This window comes from Calidris pugnax, unplaced genomic scaffold (assembly GCF_001431845.1).
Source record: "Calidris pugnax isolate Ruff unplaced genomic scaffold, ASM143184v1 scaffold82, whole genome shotgun sequence".
Lineage (NCBI taxonomy): Eukaryota > Metazoa > Chordata > Aves > Charadriiformes > Scolopacidae > Calidris > Calidris pugnax.
This window is the reverse complement of record NW_015090833.1, coordinates 2789405-2811993: the sequence shown is the minus strand read 5'-3', so window position 1 is coordinate 2811993 and position 22589 is coordinate 2789405. Positions and strand designations below refer to the sequence as shown.

At 47.7% G+C, this 22589-nt stretch overlaps 1 protein-coding gene across 3 annotated transcripts in view; it reads left to right on the top strand.

Moving 5' to 3' along the window:
• Positions 1 to 22589, top strand: part of CASZ1 (castor zinc finger 1) — a 211432-nt gene that overhangs the window by 160969 nt on the left and 27874 nt on the right. For all 3 annotated transcript variants that reach the window (XM_014941481.1, XM_014941483.1, XM_014941482.1), the window contains 8 exons: positions 4009 to 4849; positions 7615 to 7683; positions 12454 to 12544; positions 14624 to 14788; positions 17333 to 17505; positions 18249 to 19117; positions 21110 to 21251; positions 22246 to 22309. In XM_014941481.1, coding sequence (XP_014796967.1) covers positions 4009 to 4849; positions 7615 to 7683; positions 12454 to 12544; positions 14624 to 14788; positions 17333 to 17505; positions 18249 to 19117; positions 21110 to 21251; positions 22246 to 22309 — 2414 coding nt within the window. The remainder of the gene's footprint in view (positions 1 to 4008; positions 4850 to 7614; positions 7684 to 12453; positions 12545 to 14623; positions 14789 to 17332; positions 17506 to 18248; positions 19118 to 21109; positions 21252 to 22245; positions 22310 to 22589) is intronic.

Below are 22589 nucleotides of genomic sequence, written 5' to 3'. Positions count from 1 at the left end.
CATGTTTTCCCTCCCAAGCAGAATAAAGGACAGAGCCCTGGCTGGGATGTCCCATCCCCCAGTATCCAGACCTTGTACTCCATTTGGGCTGTTTTGCTTTTCCTTCCATATATAGTGTGCTGCTGCGGGCTATTTTTAGCCCCTTTTTTGCTAGCTTCGGATCCTTTGTGATACGATAGCTGCTCTGAGACACACAGATCTCTGCTCTTTGGCAATGCCCACAAATGGAGAGCAGCGGCAAGGGGAGAGGGAGCCCTTTTATTATCACATAGAAAAGGAGAGAAAAATGTGGTGCAGGGGAGGGGGAAGAAGACCCAGGGACAATGCTGCCTCTGCCTTCCAGGGCTGTGCAGGGATTTGGTTCCCAACTGCTGTCCTGCTTCACTTTTGTCTGCGTGTGGGCATGGGGAGGGTTTTCTCTTGATTAGGTAATAACAATTACCCCTTCGCTGTTGTTGGAAAGCATATGTGAAATGAGTTGGCTGGGTCTCGTACCATCTTTGTGGTGAGACAGCTCCCTTCCGTAAGGTGCCTCCACTTGAAGAGCCTCTAGTCTCTTGTTTAGGTGCCTGCACAGATTGAAGGTTGTCTTGGCTTTGGGGTGTGTGTTGGTGGGCTCATGCCGGGATGAGCCAAGGTGTGTTTGCACCTTGGGTGAAGGCAGCGAGCAGTGGGGACTGGGCAGGGTTTCCTCTCAAACGGGGCTGAAGACAGACTGAGCAGCACTCGGCAAAGCTGTTGGTCAGGGAAGGAGGGTGTTGTGATCATCTGGAACCAAATTTGAGCAAAGGAAAAGCAGGATGCAAGGTGCTGCGGGGGATAAGGGGATTAAATCCAGCGTAGTGAAACCTGAACTCAAATTCAGACTTTGCAAACCTCAAAAAAAGGTCTGAAAACTCCCTCTTTTCTGTGGCCTTGGGTTTTGCATCTAATTGATTGCAGTAGTTGAGGTCTAGCCACACGGGTACCAAAGATGCTTTCAAAGACCAGGTGTGCAGATGAGAGAAGTTTAAAAAGGAGCTGATCTCCTACAACAACTTGTTTTCTTGGGTATAAAAAAAATAAATACTAGGTTTCCTTGAATTTCATCTCTGAATTTGAAATGTCTGTGGGGCCTGAACTGAGATTTGTAAAACTGATTTGAGATGTGGGATTGAAAAAAAGGGTCTTCCCCCTTTTTTCACATGCTGCAGGTTAGGATAAAAAAGGAAAGGGGTTGGCTGGGTTTCAGGGCAGCTGTTAAAGCTAGTAAAAAATCACACTTAATAGTTTAATTTCCTATCAGATCCTCTCTGTGGTATTCTTTCTCCCCTTGCAGTTTGGCACAAGCTGGCTAGAGTTTTTCTGTGCGGTGCTTGGAAGTCAGGGCATTGTGAAGGAGGCTAGGGGATTGTTTTACAGGTCCAAAAAGAGAGGAAAAGCAGAACAGGGAAAGCAGATTTAACAGAAAGAGGGAAGTGTTAGACCCAGTAGGGGTTTCATGGGTTTAATCACTTCTGTTGGGTCACAGGGTTACACTGAAATGCAGGTGGAGAAGAGGGGAAAAAGGTAAAAAGGAGAACTGCTTTAAAGCAAGATGAAATTATTTAATATGCCTGTGTGTGAAAGATAAAGTTGATGGCTTTGGTGGGGTGTTGGAGGGGCCACAGGAGAGGGCCAAGTGGGGAAGTACAGATGAAATGATCCCACCTCTGAGGATGGAGTAACGTAGCCTTTCCTTGTGTTTTCCTTCTGACAAGTCTTGTTATTGGACACTGTGGGGCATAATTCTTCATTTAATATCCTTTAATACTGACCCATGAGGTTGTGTGAGGACAAAAAGCTCCAGCCCGAGCCAGACACTGCAGTGGTGTTACCACCATTCTGTAACTGACCGGGTGTTCATTCTGAAGTCGGGCATCCCCAAATCCCGTGCAGGATGCTGGGTCTAAGTGCCCAGAACTGGAAATTCATTTTGGGCTAAAACAGATGTTAGCTCTTAGTAGATATGTCCTTGTCATTCTGCTTGCAGGCTTCAGGGCATGTTATTTGTATTGTCTTTCTCGTGCACCACATACTCAGGCAACTAGTGCAGCAGCACTTGTGCTACACGAACACAGCTATACTGGGTGATATTGGGATGCTGGGTCTAAGTGCCCAGAACTGGAAATTCATTTTGGGCTAAAACAGATGTTAGCTCTTAGTAGATATGTCCTTGTCATTCTGCTTGCAGGCTTCAGGGCATGTTATTTGTATTGTCTTTCTCGTGCACCACATACTCAGGCAACTAGTGCAGCAGCACTTGTGCTACACGAACACAGCTATACTGGGTGATATTGGATCAGGAATGTGACCCTCATGGTCTTGCACATTTTCGTGCCTGTTGCAGTCTCTTCCTTGTTATAGTCCTGTGGAAACTGATTTGTGGAAGCTGATGGCTACTGAACTTTTGACTTCGCTCATTGACGGGGCCTTGTGTGTGTGTGGCAATGCCGTTGTGTGTGTGCATGCCCGTGTTTGGCATCATTGGTTCTCGGATCCCCCAAACCCTAGGGGTCCATTTTCATGCTTTGGATCTGTTGACCTGTTCTGTGAATGTGTCTTGGTTCCTTCTTTTTCCATGGTGTTTCAAGGCACTGTTGATGTGGTTCAAGCTGGACCCAGTGCCCAGAACCTCCATTCTGCTGCCAGTGTACCTGCCTGTGCTGGCTCCCTGTGAGCCAGTGTGCTTGCCCGTGAGAGCCTGAGTGAGTGATTGGAAAAGATGACGAGGGAGGTTTGAAGGACTCCTGCACACAGTAAATCTTTACTCTGCAGGAGAAAGCAAGAGGGAGAGGAGGAGGAGCGCTGTGTCAGACTGAAGCCTAAATGAGTCCAAGCTGGCACGTCAGAGCAATCTTTATTTCCTCCTTTACACTGATATTGGGTGACCTCCAGATGTGTGTTCTTCCCTCCTGGTGGCCTGTGAAACTGCCTGAGGGAGTAGGAGAGGGAGGAAGGGAAGGAGGGACCCAAGGAAGGACAGCTTTTGCTCATTCTCCCTCCTTGTGATCACGCTCAGGTAGACTAAGCCCTTCCTGCCCCCTTCTGCAGCCCACACTCCAGAGAACAGGCTTTCTTCTTCTCTGGAGCCCACATGAGGACATCACCTCCTTCTGTCCACACTCCACTGTGGTCCCTTTTCATGTGGAGAGCTCTCCAGTCATTGGGATTGAGAAGGAAGGGAGCAAATTGGGTGAAAATAAATCTTACAAAACTGACAGGGAAGGGAAGGACTGCAACAGCTATGGGGAACTACCCTGTTCTTGTCTTGCCTTGTCTTCTCCACTCCCTCTCTACCACTCCTCACTGCCAAGCTTCCCATGCAGATAGCCTTTGCTGCTCTCCCCCATCTTAATTCATCTCCACCTCCTGCTTTCCTTCCCTGCTCTGCACTTCTCCATTCTGCCCTCCTCCTGCTCCACCCCACACATTGTCTTGCCCTGTCTCCCATATTCATTTCCCACCCCGCTGTCCTGCCTGCTCTCAGCCCTGCTCTCTGCTCTTCACCAACACGCAGAGAACGTCTCCCATGTTCCTGCCCCCCCTTACACACGCAGACACTCTGCCATCTATCCTCTGTGCACCTCCTTCCATACACAAACACACACAAGGACACAACTGTACAAACCTCGGCATATTGGCGTTGGTCTCACTTCCAGTAAAATTACTTTTTCTTCATATTAGGCCAAGGCAAGAGTGCAGAGACATTTATGAAACTTTGTTTAATGTACTGAAAAGCCATCGGCTAGAACATTTAGGAAATTGATTTTCCTGGCATTGATGAACTCTTTTTATTTTACCCCAGTATTAATTACTTTTTTTTTTAAAACAAATTAATTTAAGAGTCGTAAAACCTAACAAGTGAGCCAAACGTCAGTAGATCATGTTCCCCTCTCCCCTGACTCCCCCTCCCCGCTCCTCGGGCTGCTACGGGAGGAGAAGAAAAATCAGCGCCTTGCGTGACTCTCTCCCTTTGGTTCTTCCCAGGGGAAGCTTCATCGCTGCGAGATTATGCCGCCACCACCATGAACGAGTTCCTGGGCATGTTTGGCTACGATGATCAGAACATGCGGGATGAGCTGGCCCGCAAGATCAGCTTTGACAAGCTGAATGCTGCTACCTCAGAGGCCACTGCCACGGCTGCCTCGCTCCCTGGCGAGGATGCCATGAGCAAACGAGCCCGCTTCTCCAAGTATGAGGAGTACATCCGCAAACTGAAAGCTGGGGAGCAGCTCTCTTGGCCCATGCACTTGGCCAAATCCGAGGAGCTGGGCTCCAAGCTGGGCAAAGAAACTTCCTCAGTGCTGGCACAGCCCATTCGGGTGCCAGGTGCAGATGCCTCCATGCTGACGGAGACCAAAGCCACCATCCTGCCGCTGCCCTCTCCCAGCAGTTCCCAGATGCAGGGTCTGATGTCACGGGCCTCCAAATACGACTTCTTCATTCAGAAGCTGAAGACAGGTGAGAGCATCAGGCCACAAAATGGCAACACTTACAAGAAGGCCTCCAAGTATGACCTCGAAAACGTCAAGTACTTGCACCTTTTCAAGCCTGGAGAAGGAAGCCCAGATATGGGAGGAGCCATCGCCTTCAAGACAGGCAAGGTAGGCCGGCCTTCCAAGTATGATGTGAGGAACATTCAGAAGCTTACTCCAGTAAAAGCTCCAACACCCAGCCTGGCCCCAACTCCCCTCGCCAGTACCCCCAGCAGCACTCCTGTGGCTGGGCCAGAGCAGTCCGTCTCATTGCCATTCAACACTCCTGAGTACCTGAAATCAACTTTCTCCAAGACAGACTCCATCACAACTGGAACAGTCTCTACAGTAAAGTAAGTGTCCTCCCACTTTTCTTATCTTTGTGTTAGTGGGGGATCATACTTAAAGTCTGTGTGTGGATCAGTGGGCAGTTCCAGTTTGTGTGACGATAGATACTGCAATGTTTGTATCGTATTTCTTTTTGCTCTCTGTTGGGGTGTCTGCTCCTCTGTTGCACCTTACATCTCTGTTTATCTTACTTGCACTAAGGATGTGGCCAGCCATCAGCAGTCACACCAGAATCTAGAACCCACTAGCTCCTGGGTTGATAGGGTAAAATGAAAGATGAGGAACACGGTGCTTTCAGCACTCTTAAGGTCAAGGCTGTAATTACTTTGCCTTCTCCTTGTTCCGGTTGCCCAGGCATCCCGCTGTGTCTGTAGGAGAACCTGATTCTTGCTTCCATTTAATTCAATGGCAAAACTCCGCTGACGTACTGTTGGCAAGATGGGCTTTTTGTTTGTCCCAAAACTCATAAGACATTTTGGTGCCTAATTCCCATCAATTTTCATAGAATTTAGGCATAAAGATACTTCTGTGGGGCCAGGCCTGCGTCTTCTCAATTTGCTTGTTCCTTACACAAATAGAGGTGATTCAATTACCCCTCAGACTGGGCAAACTTATTTGCCCAATTACCACTAATAACCTCCTACACATACGTTGCTGGCAACCTCTGCAGCGATGCCATGGACTGAATGGAGATATCTGAAGGCCTTGCCAAACCTTGGATTACTTTTTAATGTGACTTCCAGAGGTGGTAGCTGTAGAGAAGGTACATATGTACCTGAGGTTGTAAAGAGGAAGGAAGGGAGGGACTTCTGTGCTTTCTTGTCATAGTTTGGATGTAGTTTTTTGTCACCGTGGATCTGGGGCTGTTGTGAGCTGTGAATCCTATGGGGTTGTTTGTATTAAGTCTGGGACCTCTGGAAAATGCTGTCACACGCACTTACTACTTTGCCCTCTGGTAAGGAGGAAGGCTCTTTTATGTTTAGTACGTGGACCTAGGAGGCCTTGGGCTGAATCCTCATTCAGATGCTCTTTGCAGTCTCAGACAAGTCTGCATCTCCCACTTTCCTGACGATGATACCCGTCTTCCATGTGAAACAGTCATTTCCTAGCTGCCTGCAGACAGATTTGGGACCTCTATGGTTAAGGTGTTTGCGAAAGGGCAGAGGATTATTCACATTTGCATCTGGCCCCTGCTAAGGATGAACCCTGTATGTGCTCCAGATGGCAGGCAGGGGCTCCTATTACCAAAAAAAACTGGTGTTAATATTCCTGTAGGCACAGTGCCTTGGTGTGATGGGTGACTTGGGCAGGGACTCTGTGCCTAAAGGGTCTGCAGAGACTCAGCTGCCTGGAGTTCAGTGGCCATCCTAAGCTCTGCCCGGGGGGCTGTGAGCCTTTTCTTATCTGCTTTAGTGTCGCACTGGGATCCCAGTTTGATTTCCTTTGTCTTGCTCATTTCCTGTGCGTTTGCAGCACTATGGTGATCCCTCCTCCAGCCACAGGACTTCCTCAGCTGGGACATCATGATGGGGCTGCAACAGGAATGGAGGTGACCAAGGCCTTCAACCTGGCAGTTCCCAGTGTCCTGATCACACTTTTGACTACAGGAGGGGCTCTGGTCGCTTCTCCTTCAAGCTGAATTACTAGATACAGGCTTCCGTGATAAAAGAAAGCAACCCGTTAATCGTGCTGGTGGAGGAAGTGCTCAGTGTGGTGTCTGGGACCTGGCTTTCTGTTCATAGTCCCCACTGGGACAAAATAACCTGGCAGGAATTGCCCCCTCGCTCTCACACATGTTCCCTAGCCATAGCTCTAAACTCTCGAACATCTAATGCAATTAGATGTACCTGCCCTGAACTAATCTACCTTCTTGAAGTGAACTCTGCGCGAGTGTCCTTATTTAAACCAGGCTACAGAGCTGCCATGACTAGGAGTGGAGGTTGGGTGTGGGCAAAACTGAGAAGGAAGACAACATGCAGCCTGTCAGGGGTTGTGTTGGTACTGCCACTGTCTCTTAGGTAGGCTGGAGTCTGCCACTGTCTCTCTTTTTCCACGTGCTGAGGATGTAATTTTTGTCTGCTTCCTAATGTTAAGTAACCCAGGCTTGTGTGACAGTTGGGTCAGTTGGGTTGGTTTTCTCATTGATTAAAATACGGAAATAGCTTTGCTGCCTCACCTGTCTGTTGGTGCTGGGGTATCTCTGTGGGGAAAAAAAAGGCAATTAAAGCCCCATCTAGGGGGCTGTAGCCACATTGCCTGGGCAGGCAGGAGTACTCTGTGCCTGCTGAACATAGGAAATGTGCAGTAGCTCACAGCAGGGCTGCAGTGCAGAGATTCTCCTCCCACAGTTTTGCTCAGGGCTGATGTGTCTCGATGGCCCTTCCATGCATGTAAAGGCAGTGGTGCAGGGTCCTTCAGGGAGGTGTTTGTTTTCATGTGGCCATCACTCGTGTGTAGATGGGTATTTAGTTTTTTTCTGCGAAAATGGGTTTTCATGGTTGATCTCTCAGTGTCTCCAACAAACTGAACTGAGTTCTGCAAAGAGGGAACATGCAGGAGGGGTGGTGGGAGGACTGTATGGTTCCCAGGAAAAGAAGGTATGGGATTTGAAGGGTAAGAGGAGGGAGGTTAAAGCTGGGGGTGTCTTTGTGGGGTGCTCTTGCATGGGCCCTCTCTCCTGATGTGTGAGTGGTGTATGAGAGAACAAGGAGCTCAGACCGTGGCCCGTTCCTGCCTGCTAACCAGCTCTGCCCTGTGTGTTTCTCATTAGGAATGGATTACCCACTGACAAACCAGCTGTCAGCGAAGACGTAAATATTTACCAGAAGTATATTGCCAGGTAGGTAAAACTCTTGACTTTCTTGGGGAGAGGGCTGGAAATAAGAGGGTGGAGTGGTGGTGGGAAAGATGAGGTCTTGTCCATCTGGATCAAGTGTTTAAACCAGTCATTGGCACTTCCATTTCCCTCTGGCATCTGTACGTGCTCTGTTTCCCTGCTTGGGAGAGCAGTAGCTGTGAGAGGTGTACAAGCATGCCAAGAGCATGCTTGGCTCCCCAGAGCTGTTAGACATTGTGACAAATAGTGGAAAAATGTTTCACTGCAGAAGCCCAGCGTTTAAATGGGAGCGTTGTCTCTTGATTGTCTTTCTTTCTGTCCATTGCTGTGCTGTCTCCAGCCTTTCTCCCCTGCCATGCAGGAGGCAAGCAGAGAACGTGTCACCACTGAGAATCTAGGCTGGATGAATTCATAAGTGACTGGAGTTTAGGCAGGTCTTGGCATCAGTGTGGGATATTTATCCTACAATATTTTGCAGCTAGTTTATATGAGAAACCCTCACTGAATAAGGTGCAGACGAGGGCACCTTATCGCAGCTCTGGGCAAGCTTAGGTCAGGAGAGAGCGATGCTGAGGGGGAGCCCAAGGCTGACGTGGTGAGACTCAGTGAGTAATGCCACGAGAGCCAGAGGGACAGAGGAGATTATTGTAGAACACCTGCCTGGTTTAGAGCTGAGGCTGTAAAGCGTCCATCAGCCTTTGCCCCTGGCCTGTTGAATCCTCCATCTGTACAGCGAGGAAGCTCCCTGCAAAAGTCCCTTGTATGCAGAAAGACACCAGTTGGGGAAGCAAGCAAACACCTCTCCAAAGATAAAACTGAAGGGTTTGTTCCCACCAGCACTTGGGCACTTATTAACAAGAGTGGAGGGAAGTGTGCACTGTGCTATCCCACCTTGCTGGAGTCTACAGAGGGTCTCTCTGTGGGAGGCAGTGAGCTGCTGGGAAGGTGCAAGGGAGCTTGGCACATCAGCAGGGAAAAGGGTGGGAGAGAGTGGAATGAGAGATGATTTTCTCTCCTCCCTTTTGCTCAAATCTCTGATGTAGAATGGGACAGGAGACCACATGGGAAGAGAGGACAGTTGCAGCACCACATGCAGCTCCTCAAGTGACAATGCAGGGGGTAGAGCCCGTCTTTGCATGGGGCAGGAGGAGCAGCACCCTTTTATTGCTGAGATTGCAGGAATGGCAGGGGTTGCAGTGAGAGGAGATGCCACCCTTTCTGTCCCCGGTTCCCCTCTCAGGCAGAGAACTGTATAAACACTTCGCCCACATCCACTCTCCGCAGCGCTCTGCAAGCCCCTTCCCTGGGTCAGGCAGGTAACGGAGGGAGGCTTGTGAGATAGCTAGGGGACACCACATCCTGCTTCAAAAGCTCCGCAAGCCGCCCGTTGGCAGCACAGCCACTTCCCTTCAATTTACACACAATTTTAAAAACAGTTTAAAGCCTTAAAATCAAGGGGTGGGGGGAGAGAGACACGACACTTTATGTCTGTACTGCATAATTAGCTTAATGAGTTTGCCAAAGCCACTGCCAAAAGCTGCCCAGGGATAATCCATTCTCTCACACAACAAAACAAAACCTCTTACTTAGCTAGTTTGGGTTGGGTTGTTTTTTCCCCCCCCGTATATTTATAATTAAAAAAAAAAAAAACAGACCACAGAAAAAATTATTATTATTATTATTAGTGCCTCAGCAGATGGTGCTTCTGGCAGCACTTGCTTAAATATTTATTTCTGTGTGGGTTTCCTCCCCCCTTGTAATTGGGGTGGGTTTTTTTTCTTCCTTCTTTCACATCATCGTTACAGGGTAATGAGTCTGTAAACACTCTCTAAGCATGCTGACTTCTTTATTTATTATTTTTATTATTATTTATTTATCTTGGTTTTTCTTTCTAACTCTTGCCAGATCAAGAGTAGTTCTTTCTGGCCAAAAAAAAAAAAAAAGTGAACCGATTAAAGTAAAGGAAGGGGGAGGGGGTTGTTCTTGTAAAAATGAATTTGTGTGCCTTTATGGACAATTTAGGAGTTTGGATTTGCATATCGGTGTGATTCGATGGTCTGTGAGTTTGCTTGTTTTAGGTGTGTTTGTGTCTGTTCGTGTGCATGGAAATTGTGGGTACGTTCATGTAAATTCCGAGGGGTGTTGATGTACCTTAGAGTATGTGCATGTAAATGTGCGCGTGTGTATGCGTGTAAGTGTGTGGTGTGTAAGCTTTCCTGTTATGAAAAAGCTAAACAGATGCTGTGCTTTAAAAATTAATAGCTTTGAACTGTTTCAAGTGTCAGAAGAAACACGGGATAAATATAACCCTTTAGGAGCCTAACCTCACAGACAGACAGAGCAGAATTTCCCCTCTGTGCTGTGTTTGCCGCTTCCCTCCTTCCCCAGGCACACGGTTTGGTAGAACACTTGCCTCTCCCTTCCTGCACCGTAGACACCACACACACATTTTTGTGGCACGTGGAAGGGAGGGTAGGAGCTCGAAGTGTGTGTTCAGCTCTCTCTTAAAACTGAGCCCCTTGCTCCTGAGCTGGGAGCAAGTCCTAGTTTACTCCTGCTAGGATGCTTCAAGTGACTCAGCCCATGCAGTCTGATCTCTTCGGTGTCTCCCATTTTTTTTTACTGCAGTTGGCATCTCTGGTCATTTTGCATCCTCACTTTGGATAATATTTTGGATTGCTTTGCTTCAAAGGTGTATATTTGTCAGCATGGTCTTTGCTTTCCTTTTCTCTGTGCCTGCCCTGCACTCCACAGTTTGCCTGCCCTGCACAGCCCTTTGCTCTTTCTTTGCCATCTCATCAGTGGAAAAGGGAGGAAGCTTTCCACAGAGCAGCTTCTTTCCTCTAAAGCTGCTGACCCAAAGCCCTGGACTCGCAGGACCAGTTGGTTTGAGCTACAAGTACCTGGTTAACGCCATGGTGACTCAGGCTGCCGCCTGTGCCCTGTACTAGCCCTGTACTAGCCCTGTACTAGCCCTGTACTAGCCTCACAGTTGCCCAGGCCTTGAGCAGGAATTGCTTCCTCTGCTTTCAGTTCCACACCTTTGTTTGTGCAGCCAGCCTTGCTGTTTGCCTTGTGGTTTGTTTCTTCTCTGCTGCTGAGGTTTGTTCCAGTTTCTCAATCACCTGTTCTGACGTGATCCTGATTTCCTGCAGTATTTCTTCTCCTTCCCCAGGGAAAGGCATGTCTGCTCCTGGCATCTGTCCCTGTCTCCCTTTGTGAATGCTGAGGCAAAGAAGTCATTTAATTTTTTAGCAATGTCTATCTTTTCTGTCAATTAAGTCCCCTTTCTATCTCCTAGAGGCCCTGCTGTCTCCACAGTTGACCTCCTCTTCCTTACTGTGCTTCAGAAATGCCTTATTTAGTACTGGTTTTCATCCTCACTTTTTCCGTCCCGTAGCTCAGCGTTACCTCACCTTATGATGATCCATAATCTTCCCGGCTCCTACCCAGTTCCTGGATTCACCAGGACACCCTCACTCCTCTCATTTTTCCTTTTCTACCCGTTGCCCTTCCTTGTTTCTTTCCCATGCCCTTTATCATACGCATCCCCGCTGTGTTTAGCACTAAGTGACGGGAGGAACCTTTGAGGAACCTTTGAGCAGATGGTACTTTATCTTTGAATGTTTCCCCTCTGAGTCCCCTTCTCTCCACTGCTTTTCCCTTTCAAGCTCTTCAGCTCTTCCAGGGTCCTCTAGAATATACATCAGAGAGTTCATTGCACTGATTAGCCCCATACTGGATCATCCCCTTTTGCCAATTACTGATGTGCCTATCAGTCAATACATTTCACGTACTGTCCGTTTGTATGTAGATATTTTATGGCATTTCTGCTTTTCTGGGTTTTTTTTTCCACCCTGTATGTCAGGAGTTTCCAATTTTGCTGTGTGGAGTGCTCAGTGGTGGCCTGCAGGAGTGGATTGGGTGCACGTTGTGGGCTGTTGCTTCTTGTGTCCTACTTTAAATTGCACTCAAAGGCAGGCTGAAAACCCTGTTCTTTTGCATTGCGCTGTTTTCTGCTGTGAGCAAATACTGTATCCACATGGCAAATAATGGTCAGCAGGACTGTCCTGCGTGGGAGAAGATGTGCACACAAGGTTGAGGTGGTTGCCCTGTAACACTTCATTCTGTTCCTGTTGATCCATCTCATTGATCTGTCCATCTAACTGAAAGTTCCTATGTAATCTTGCCATGATCATCTTCTATCTGTGTGGCTTGCCATCTGATCCACTGGTTTGAAATCTTCTCTGTAGTGTGACACCATACCGTGATTCAGAAAAAGTCTGGAGACATAACTGGTACAAACAAATGCATACCTGAGCTTTTCTGAGGTCCTGCCTAATTTAGAATGCATATTTGGCTGATTTTTATTTGTCATCTTCTGGCGTCGGAGATTTCTGAAACTTGCTGCTGTGGTATCTAAACTCACACAAGAGAATTTTAGAATTGCATGATACTTAATACAAGGAACCCTTCTCTCTTACTCTATCCCCAACGTAGATAATGGAGGTGAATTTCAAAGGAAAAGGGTCAGATTAGGGATGTACAAGACCTGAATGATCCTGCTCAAGAAGCACCTTTAAATAGTGACAAATAAGAGGGCGGGAGGGTCACCATCCTTGGAGGGGATAAAGGAGATGGGGTTTAATGCCATAAACATGTGAGATGAAAGCAGAAATGGGACTGACTTTATTTGTACCTTACGGGCACTACTGTCAGGACACTGTTTTATTCTCTCTCCTTTTCTTTCTCCTGTTCCTCTCGTGTCTGCAGGTTCTCTGGCAGTCAGCACTGTGGCCATATACACTGTGCGTACCAGTACAGAGAGCATTACCACTGCCTTGACCCAGAGTGCAACTACCAGGTAAAGGAATGGTCAAAACTTACCAGCACAGCTACCTGAACAGAAAGGGTACAGCCAAGGGGAAATGTGTGTCCTCCTCTGCTTCCCCCCCATGCACACACATGCCTCTTCACTTTTCTACTCTGAAAGAGGGCAAGATATATTTTGAACTTACTGGAACCCTATTTTATTCCCATTTAACCTAATTTAACACCATTTAACTAAACCCAGACTACTGTAACGAAGAGCAGAATATAGATCAGCTCAAGTCAATGGGAACCACTCCAGATTTACATCAGTGAAACCAAGAGAATAAATTCTGCTGTGTTACAAGTTGTGCCTGAAACTTGGGAATGCTGATCTGTTAGTCTGCCTCTTTCCCTCCTGCTGCCCGAGTGACACTGCAGCAGCAGTATCTGCAACAAAACACCCAATAAGACCAGCAGCAGTCCGGGATTTGTGGGGAAAGCGTGGGGGCAGGAGCCATGTGGGATGCTGTAATGCCTGGGAGAAGTGCCAGGGCAGCGACGTCAAGCCCCGAATCACGTGCTGTGTTTGTTTACCCTCTTCCCGGGTCTGTGAGGCTGACACTGCCCTGGCTGTGGTCAGGCTGCGTGGCTGAGAGCGGGAATCCCAGAGCTCACCTCTGCTCTGCATCACACCCGGCTGCAGCCCCGGCCCAGGGCACCTCGGGGTCTCAAAGGAGCGGGTCTGGTCACAGCAGAGGAAGCTCATCTGGATCTGCCAAGCCTGGCTGGAGGCTTCTGTTGATCAAAGGAGAGTTTCTCTCTGGGATGCCTGCAGTGGTCTTCCTAGCCCAGCGTTTGGTAATTGAGATGAGTCTGTCCCAACTGTGACACAGCTATCTCTGCACCAGAAAGAGAGAAACACAAAGGATGGAAAGACAGAAAAACCTATTATTATGATTGGCCTCATGATTATTTCCTAAGGAGTCTGGAAGCTGCTTGCAAAGGAGCTGTCTGGTCTCGCAGGGAATAAGGATTTAGGCTGCTTTTTAAAATGCAAATTATTTTATGGCTGAGATATATTTTAGAATAAGTAACGCTCCGTAATAAGTGGGCACAAATTAACGATGATTGGCAATAGCAATCCTGTATGTACGCCCTGGGAAATCATACCTCCAGCCTCCAAGGGATTCCTGTTGAAATCTATATCCATATATTCCCGTGCCAATACCAACAAGATTGATCAGGATTGATATTATAGGAGGAAAGAGTGGAAGCGATAATCATTTGTTTCCTATGAGGGAGACTAGAAAAGTTGTTAAACATTAGAATACAGGCCTTTTCAATTACTCCTCAAAATAAATGGATATTGATTTCTTTTTAAAAAAATCAGATTTACTTTCCCACCTTCACTGTTAAATATTGATGTCTGTGGGAAACAGAAATGAAAAGCTTCATTTTAAAGGCACTTAAGCTGCTCTGACAGTGGGGTCCCCCTTCTTACTTCAAGCAGGTAGAGGATGAAAAGGATATTCTGGTCATATGGATTTAGCTCTGAGCTCTACCAACATCTTTTTCTGTGACTGGAAGAAAGTTCCTTGTCCCTGTTTCCCTAATAAAGCCATCCTACCTTGTAGGGGAAGGCACAAGACTTACAATGGGAAGATCCTATCAAAGAGCAGAGTGTTTCTCCCAGTTTGTAGTCTGACATGAATGTGGCAGCCAGTGTCTTGCTAACCAGTACAGTGAGTGATTTGGAAGCTTGCATTACTCTCTTGTAGGCTGTTCAGCTCACTGCTTGCTTTCTAACTATAGCAGTTCTTGAGATAGTAGCAGCTAAAATTATATTAGAAGAAATGCAGTCTTAAAGCTGCAGGGAGCATATTCTGGACATTGCCCCAGTGTCATGTTTACTGTACAACTTTTCATGTGTATATACTTTCCCTTTACCTAGAAGATACATGCACACAATTCCTCCTTAATCTGACTCTCTTGGGGTGATTACTGCTGAGCTTTAAACTCCTGATACCATAAGTTTATTAACAACAACAAAAAAAAAAAACCACTCTGCCCCCAGAATTACTCACCCACTCCCATCACGTGTGTCTCACTGTCTGTCTCTGTATCTCTCCAGAGATTCACTAGTAAACAGGATGTGATTCGGCATTACAACATGCACAAGAAACGTGATAATTCCCTCCAGCACGGCTTCATGCGCTTCAGCCCCTTGGATGACTGTAGCGTGTACTACCATGGCTGCCACCTGAATGGGAAAAGCACACACTACCACTGCATGCAGGTAACTGCTGGGCTGGGGCATAGGTGGTAGCACACGAGGTAAATGAAGTGCTATTGTTTGAGCTCTGTCCTTTTTGGGGTGGAATGAAAGGATTCTTGAGCTCAGGCAGCCCAACGCTTCCCTATTAGAGAGCAAGGGGCTGTCCCGAGGCAGAGAGGAGACATTTGTTGCTCCCTTCTGATTCGGGCTCTTTGAAGGGTCTGTGCCCTCTCCTCACTGCACTTGAGCTGTCAAATGTTGGAAAGTGAGGAGGGAAGCACCTTTCCCTGTTTTTAGAAGCCTTGTGCCTGCAGTGAGGCAAAGCAGGGCTCAAGGTTTTCTCGCAGTCTTGGACTTCACTTGTGCAAACAGGTCCCGTTCTCTGAGATTCAGGGACCTCTCTGATGCCGCTGCGCTGCCTCTGCTCAAATCTGATCTGTCACTCCCTTGAAATCAGACTTTTCTGTGACACATCTGCCCTTTAACACTGGGTTAATTTCCTCCATAATCAGTTTCTAAAGTAATGAAACTTTAATGTCACGTATCCAGGCTTAACACCCCTGGTTCTCCTTCTCCAGCAGTACTTTTCTGTGGTCTAGGCTGGGAGCTTTCTTTCCAGAGCCAGCCAGGCTTGAACAGCGGCGTAACCAGACTTGGGAGCTGCTGCGTAGATGGAACTGTGACGCCTTTACTGTTTTTAGACACGGACACCCAGATTGTTTGGGTCTTACCCTGATCGTTCTCCAGATTAGAGGGTTTGATATGTGTTTGTTTCATTAGAGTTGTGGCCTCAACCATTGCCATAAGAATGTGCTGTAGTTACAGAATAATCAGGCAACCCTTGGTGAAAGCTTTTCTGTTCTGAAAACTCAGGTCTCACTTCCTGCCCTATCCCATCAGTTTAAGACCCCAGTTAAAGTCACAAGGCCTTAATCACATGCTTCAGTGCTTTGCTGGGCTAGACTTCAGCATATGTTTAACTTGAAGTCAGGTAAGCTTTCTGAAGTCAATGGGGCTTAAGCACATACTTAAATGTTAGGCATGCACTCAAGTACTGTCCTGAATAGGGGTTGGTTTAAGCATGTGCTTACAACATTTGATAAATTGAGAACTTCATGTGACTTTCTCTCCAGGACATTTTCTGTTATGATTCCATAATATTGATTGTTTTGTTTCTTCAATTGACCAGGATGGGTTTTGTTTAGTGTTTTTTTAGAGTACGAGTGTTTCACAGCTTTAACTCACTCCCAAGTTCAAATAGAGACCCTCATTTACACAACTATATATGGGTAATTCCATCCTGTGCCCACTGTCTTACACTAAAATAATGCCCATGTAAGCAGTGTCCTACAGGAAAGGTGTCTGAATACAAACTCCCAATTAAAGAAAATACTGCTTAAATGGCAGAATTTGTGCCATCCATCTCATGGGGGTTTTTTTCTTTATGTCCATAATTGGTGTGGATAAAATTCAGTTAGTTGTTTATATAAACTGACATTTTTTTAGGCTTTAGCACCAAGAGCTACATTGCAAATTATTCCTAAGGAGGTTTTTGTTTAATTCTTTTTTTTAATGCTGTGCAGGGTCTGTCTTTTTTCAAGGTGTCAGTGTGGAAAGAGAGAGGCTCTTTTATATTGGAAATAGCTGGAGATCCTTTTTATTTTTTTTTCTGGGTATTTGTCATGGGTTTTGTTATTGCCTGTTTGAATCAACCTGGGCTGAACTAAGAGGTGGTGTTTTCGTTCTCTTCACTTCTGAGATGGTGCAGGCATTGGCACACGTTGTGCTACAGAAGAAAAGAAAAAAAAAAAAAATCCTCCCTCAGCAGGGCTGAGGACGTTTTCAGATTCCAGTGTTTTTTTACTCAATATGGCAAAGTTGCCCGCTTTACCCAGAGGAAGGCAGGTTTTCAGCATTCCGTCCTCGTCACACCATTCCCATTTGCTGCACGAGTTTAAAATTATTGAAGTGGTAGTCTTGAACAGTGACAGGGGGAAAAAAAGTCACTGGTTTGCTAGGATCAGCTGAACGTAGGGTTTATGCTTTGCTAGAATGAAACCCGTATATTACAAGCTCAAAAGAGTGGCCTCGTGTTGCACCACCCTGCCTTACCTCCCAAAAGGACTAAAGAGGTAAATAACTCATCCCCACTCCATTTTGTATTCCCCAGATACATGAAAGTCCTACTTGGTTCCATGTCGCTCCAAGATAACAGCATGTCATGGCATCTGTCCGTGTTCTTTTCTCCTTCAGAGCAGGAATCCTGCTCACTGTCTGCCTAAGCAGGCACGATTAGCTCGAGCTGCTCTTTTATCCCTTTGCATCCTCCCCTTTTTTTTCTTACTGTTTCATGCCCAGAATGTTGAGGTTGGTGAGGTTTTTTTTCCACAACTGCTCTATTGGTCTTTAGATTGGGAATTAAACTGATGACTTAATACTCCTAGGAGAAGTGCATAAATGGAACTATTAAATGTGTGTGTGCTGCTCATGTGTTTATTATTGCTGGTAATGATGGTAGGCTGTTAAAACGCTGTGCTGATGACTCCCTGTTTTGGCCTGGGGTAGGTGGGCTGTAACAAGGTCTATACAAGCACTTCTGACGTGATGACCCATGAGAACTTCCACAAGAAGAACACACAGCTCATCAACGACGGGTTTCAGCGATTCCGTGCCACGGAGGACTGCGGCACCGTGGAGTGCCAGTTCTATGGGCAGAAAACCACTCACTTTCACTGCAGGTGAGACAGTAGGGAAGGGGAGGAATCCTGCCTCAGAGTTGTGTGGTCTATTTGCCTCCTTCTGCCAAGTCATAAGTTCAGGAGTATCCACGGAGACTTGATTTTCCCTGCTGTGACCTCAGCACTGCTCTTGAGAGAGCTCATGCTCCAGGGCAGATGTGATTTCTAGGGTCTTGCCACAGACCATTCTGAAGGCAGGAGTGTGACCTGGGGAAAGGGTACCCACTAGAAAATTCATCCTAGAATCATCTGGGAGAGAAATCACAGTGCTCTTTAGAATTTGACTGAAGCAGGCCATTAACATACTGCTAATGGTGCTTCCATGCTGGAGCTCTTTCCAGCCAAGTCATCCTGCTCGTCCGTTTCAGGGCCAGACTCCACTTCTGTACACAAATGCTCTTCTATTGATTTCTTGTGTTCTCAGAAAGAGTAGGAAAGGACAGTTTGTACCTTAGTCCCCTTTAGCTGCTGTTTTGGTTGGAACTTTTGATGGTGGGTGCTTGCCTCCCCATGTTATTGTGGCTGTTCCTCAGAGTGGAGTGAGATTCCCAGCTCTCACATGGCAGCGTTTTTGCATGCCTTGGTGTCACGGGTTAACCTGCCTAAAGCTCCTCAGCCCCTTTGCAGCCAGGGCCAGTGTCTCATACTGGTCCTAGTCCTTATCCCAAGGGAGGCCGGTGACAGCAGTGCCGTTGTGCTCCTGGCCCACACAGCCAACACTTTCCTCCTCGATGCCTTTGCAGGCGACCTGGGTGCGCATTCACCTTCAAGAACAAGTGTGACATTGAGAAGCACAAGAGCTACCACATCAAAGATGATGCTTATGCCAAGGACGGCTTCAAGAAGTTCTACAAGTATGAGGAATGCAAGTATGAGGGCTGTGTCTACAGCAAGGCCACCAACCACTTCCACTGCATCAGGGCAGGCTGTGGCTTCACCTTCACCTCCACCAGCCAGATGACATCCCATAAACGCAAGCACGAGCGCAGGCACATCCGGAGCTCAGGAGTGCTGGGCCTGCCTGCCTCTCTCCTGGGGTCCAAGGATAATGAGCAAGAGGAGTCCAGTAACGATGACCTTATTGACTTCTCCGCTATGAGCTCGAAGAACTCCAGCCTGAGTGCCTCCCCCACCAGTCAACAGTCTTCCGTTTCCCTCATAGTCCCAGCTGCACCCTCCTCTGGTGCTGAGCTTGCTTCCTCACAGGCCAGCAAGTCTGCCAACAGCATGACACCAGCCACCAAGATCTCTGGCCTGCTTTCTCAGGCTCTTCCCAGCAATATACCCTTGGCCCTGGCACTCTCCAACTCAGCACTTCCTGGAACAGCTGGATCCTTCTTCCCCATCATCCCCAGTCGAGTCTCTACACCACTTCCTGCCAGCTCTGCTAATCTGATGACTCCTGGCTCTTCTGGCACCAACCCAACATCATCTGCTCCTGCAGATTCCTCATCCCAGGCCATTTCAGGATCTGGTGAGGCAGCAGCTACTTCTTCTCCAGCTCCAGCGGCATCTATAATGGAAAGGATCTCTGCTAGCAAGGGATTAATCTCTCCTATGATGGCCAGGCTGGCAGCAGCTGCACTCAAGCCCTCTGTGGCACTTGAAGCAGGTGAGTTACCCTCATCTGTTGTGCTAGTGGTGGGAGGAAGAGGCCTGATGACTTGGAGAGGAGTGAATGAGAAGCCACCCCGTTGTTTGTGGGACTGGAAGTGGGGAGGGGGTAATAAAGGAACACGAAGGGGAGAATGAATTTGGTTGTGTCCAGTTAACCCTTGGAAAGGGCAGTCTTGACGTGGATTCCTGTGGAGCCTGGCTATACCCACGTGGCCAGAAGAGAGGTAGGAAGCACAGCTTTGCCCACAAATGGAGTAGGCAAGATCTGAAGGAAGAGTGTTGGTGTGTGTATTGCCGAGTTTGCTGTAGGCTGTAGAGAGAGGTACACTGTATTAAAAATAGAAATGCAGAAAAAGTTTGGCCCGTGCTTGCAGGCCGTACAGCAGCCTACACCATCTCCTGCAGAGTATGGAGTTTTGGCTGGACCTGCTTTTGTTGATCCTGTAGCTCATGGCCAGTTGTTTTCCTGATCTGGAGGGTTGGTTCTGGGTTCCAGCTCTCTTGTCCCAGCTGTGGCTTTGGAGACAGTGTTGGTCCTGCCCACAACCTGGACCTCTCTTCCGTTCAGCTCTTGCAAGCTGGGCTTCTCTGTCCCTGCAGCTCCCTGAGCTGGAATGGGCAGCAGCACCACGAGAGGGGTAAAAGATGGGGATGAGAAGTCCCCCGGGGCAGTTCCTCCCCTGGAGCTCCTCCTCTTGCCACCCAGACCTGGGGCAGGTCATTGCCTGTGCCCAGCCCTGCCAGCAGGGACACGGGGCTCCCTCAGGAGCACAAGACCACAGTCTCCTGCTGAACGTGGTCAGCTCATGGTGGGCAACGTGGGGTTGTGGAGGGGAGGCTGTGCCTGGCAGCACCCCAGAGTGCTGGGCTGCCCCCAGACCCCTTCAGTGGGGCGTGGGAGGGCCATGCCGCTGGCCCACGGGGGGTCAGTGCTTGCCCATGTTCCCTGCTACACAAGAGCAAATGAGGGAGTAGGACGAAGTGATCTGATTAAAGAGGGAGGGGAACTTTCACATACTTTTAAAATTATTATTTGAAAAATTGTTTCCTAAAGCAGAGAAAGGTCATTGAGGGAACTATTTTCCTTTATTTTTTAATAAAATGCCACTTGCTGTCTGAGAAGCAGCTCGCCGTCAGCTGTACTGCCGGAGGGTAAATTAATATTTTAGTCACTTGGGGATTGTGGAAAAAAGCTCTGCAGACATGTTCCTGTCAGCAACTTTTTTTCCCTCCTTTTTTCTTTGCTGTTCTTCCTAATTTTTTTCTTTAATTTGTTCTCCCATTTTCCCCTCTTTCCTCTTTTTTCTCTTTAATTCTCTTTAATTTGAATTTTTCTTTCATGGGCTTACATTAACCCCCCCCCCCCCCCCAAAAAAAAAAAAGAAGAATTCCCTCTTTTTGTGGGGACAACGTGACAGTAGTGGCAAGAGGTCGCATGGTTTGAACGGGTCCCATTGACTGTCACCTTCGATAGCCCCGGCAGGGCAGATGCTCCTGCTGGGCACGCGCAGTGCCGGGCCATCGCTGTCGCTACGGCAACGCTGGGATTGGGGACGAGAAAGGGGGCCTGACTAGCAGTCGAAAGCTGCCACATTGCCTCAGCATTAACAGAGTCTTTAATAAACGCTTAAGAGGCAGCCCCGCAAATTAGTTATGACAGTTTGTGCAGAGAATCAGGTCTCCCCCACGCTCCTTCCGCCCTTCTCCTTTAAAGGGCCCATAGCCTGGACAACTTTGACATAATTTTGCAATAATTATCACTTGAAGAATTTCCACGCTGGAGTGGACGTCAGAACCCATCATGTCAGCTTGGCAATAAACGCTGACCAGCAATCCCAGCACCTCCCTTCCCCCACACTTTTCCTTTGCTTTTTCCATTTATGCACTGGTGCTAGTGATTTAACTTACTTATTTGCCATTGTAACCTCATTTTAGACCTGCATTTTCCATTTAATTTTTGCATTTCGTTTTGGTGTCTTTCAATCAGGGAATGGACAACCAGCAGCTCCCGGACGGTTCAATCCAGTTCAGGTGAAGCAGGAACCTGCGGAGGCCATGGGATCCTCATCTGCCACCAGCCAGGACTCCTTGCAGGAGCACAGCCTGGACCTGAGCGTCAAGGATCACGGGTGAGAGAAGCGTGGAGGCAATCACACTTAGCTCTTCCCAGCACTGAGCTCTGAGAAGTTTCCATGTCTGTAACAGGAGAGGACACAAACTGTTGATGAAAGGCAATTTCACGGTGGCTGAGTTGGGCACCCCCAAACTGTAGGCAGGGAGGTTCTCTCTAGTCCCTCTCGAGTGTAGGTTCTCCAGACGTCCTTTGGGGCTCACAGGCACCTACTGACTCTGACAAGAGCTTCACCTCTTGTGCTCCCCTCCGAAAAAAAAGAGCCACTGGCAAAGCTTCCTTCTTTCACTTAGATATTCCTGCTGATACCAAGAGCTGATCAGAGGCTGCTCCAAAGCCAGGCTTTTAGCAAGAGCGTTAAAGAGTGCGGCCCACTCACCCAGCATCTCTGCTGAGAATAGGAGAGCTGGGGGATTGTCCTGTGAGGAAAAAATATGCAGGAACTGATACTGGGGATAAGTGAGCCTGCCTCACTTTGACCTTTGTGTACATTCCTTTCCATACTTTATTTAAACTAGCCTCAATTTGGGACCCCAGCACTTGTAGTCAGCCAGAACTATTACTGATGCGTGTGAAAGAGTAAGGTTCCTGTCAGCAGGCTTTGCTGTGGCCATAACGATTGTGTCCCTGGCAGTGTGAGTCTTCCTTCAGCATCAGCCCTGCTTTTGTGGCATATTTTTGAAAGTTCTAAACCATGGTGTGGGTTGTGAGTCAGCTAATAAAACAGTGTGGTGGTGTGGACACTGGAGGAAGGGGTCTGGGCTGTTTAATAGCTGAAAGAACTAAATTCTCCAAACTTGGGGCCCTCCTTCTCTCCATCTTGGCTATCACAAGTAAAAGAGTTTGCCTTGCCCAAGGGAGGGTGGGCATCATTCTCTTCCTCCGGATGCAGCAGGTGAGGAGTGAGGCAGCTTGAAGGGAGAAGGATTAATCTCAGTGCTCACAGTCCCTGTGCACATCTTAACTAAACCCTGTTGGTTTGTGTGTTCCAGTAATGAATCAAATGGCCACACAGTCTCGGCAAATTCATCTCTTTTATCCTCGCTTATGAATAAGGTAAGAGCCATCCATCAAACGCCTTTCATTCCCCCCACCAAGAGAAATTAAAGCTGCGATGGCGGGGAGGGGGGGGGAAGAGATGCGTTTGTTTTTTAATGTTTTGCCTCTAATAAGATGAGTTTGTACCATTTAAATTTTGAGACCATTTTTCATCGGGTATAATTTCAGAGCCACTGCTTACGAATTAATTTAATGAACTGGCTGAAGAAATATATTGCAGCCTCTGACACCTTTTTTTGTTTTTTTTTTTTTTTCATCTTTTCTGAACGAGGGGGGG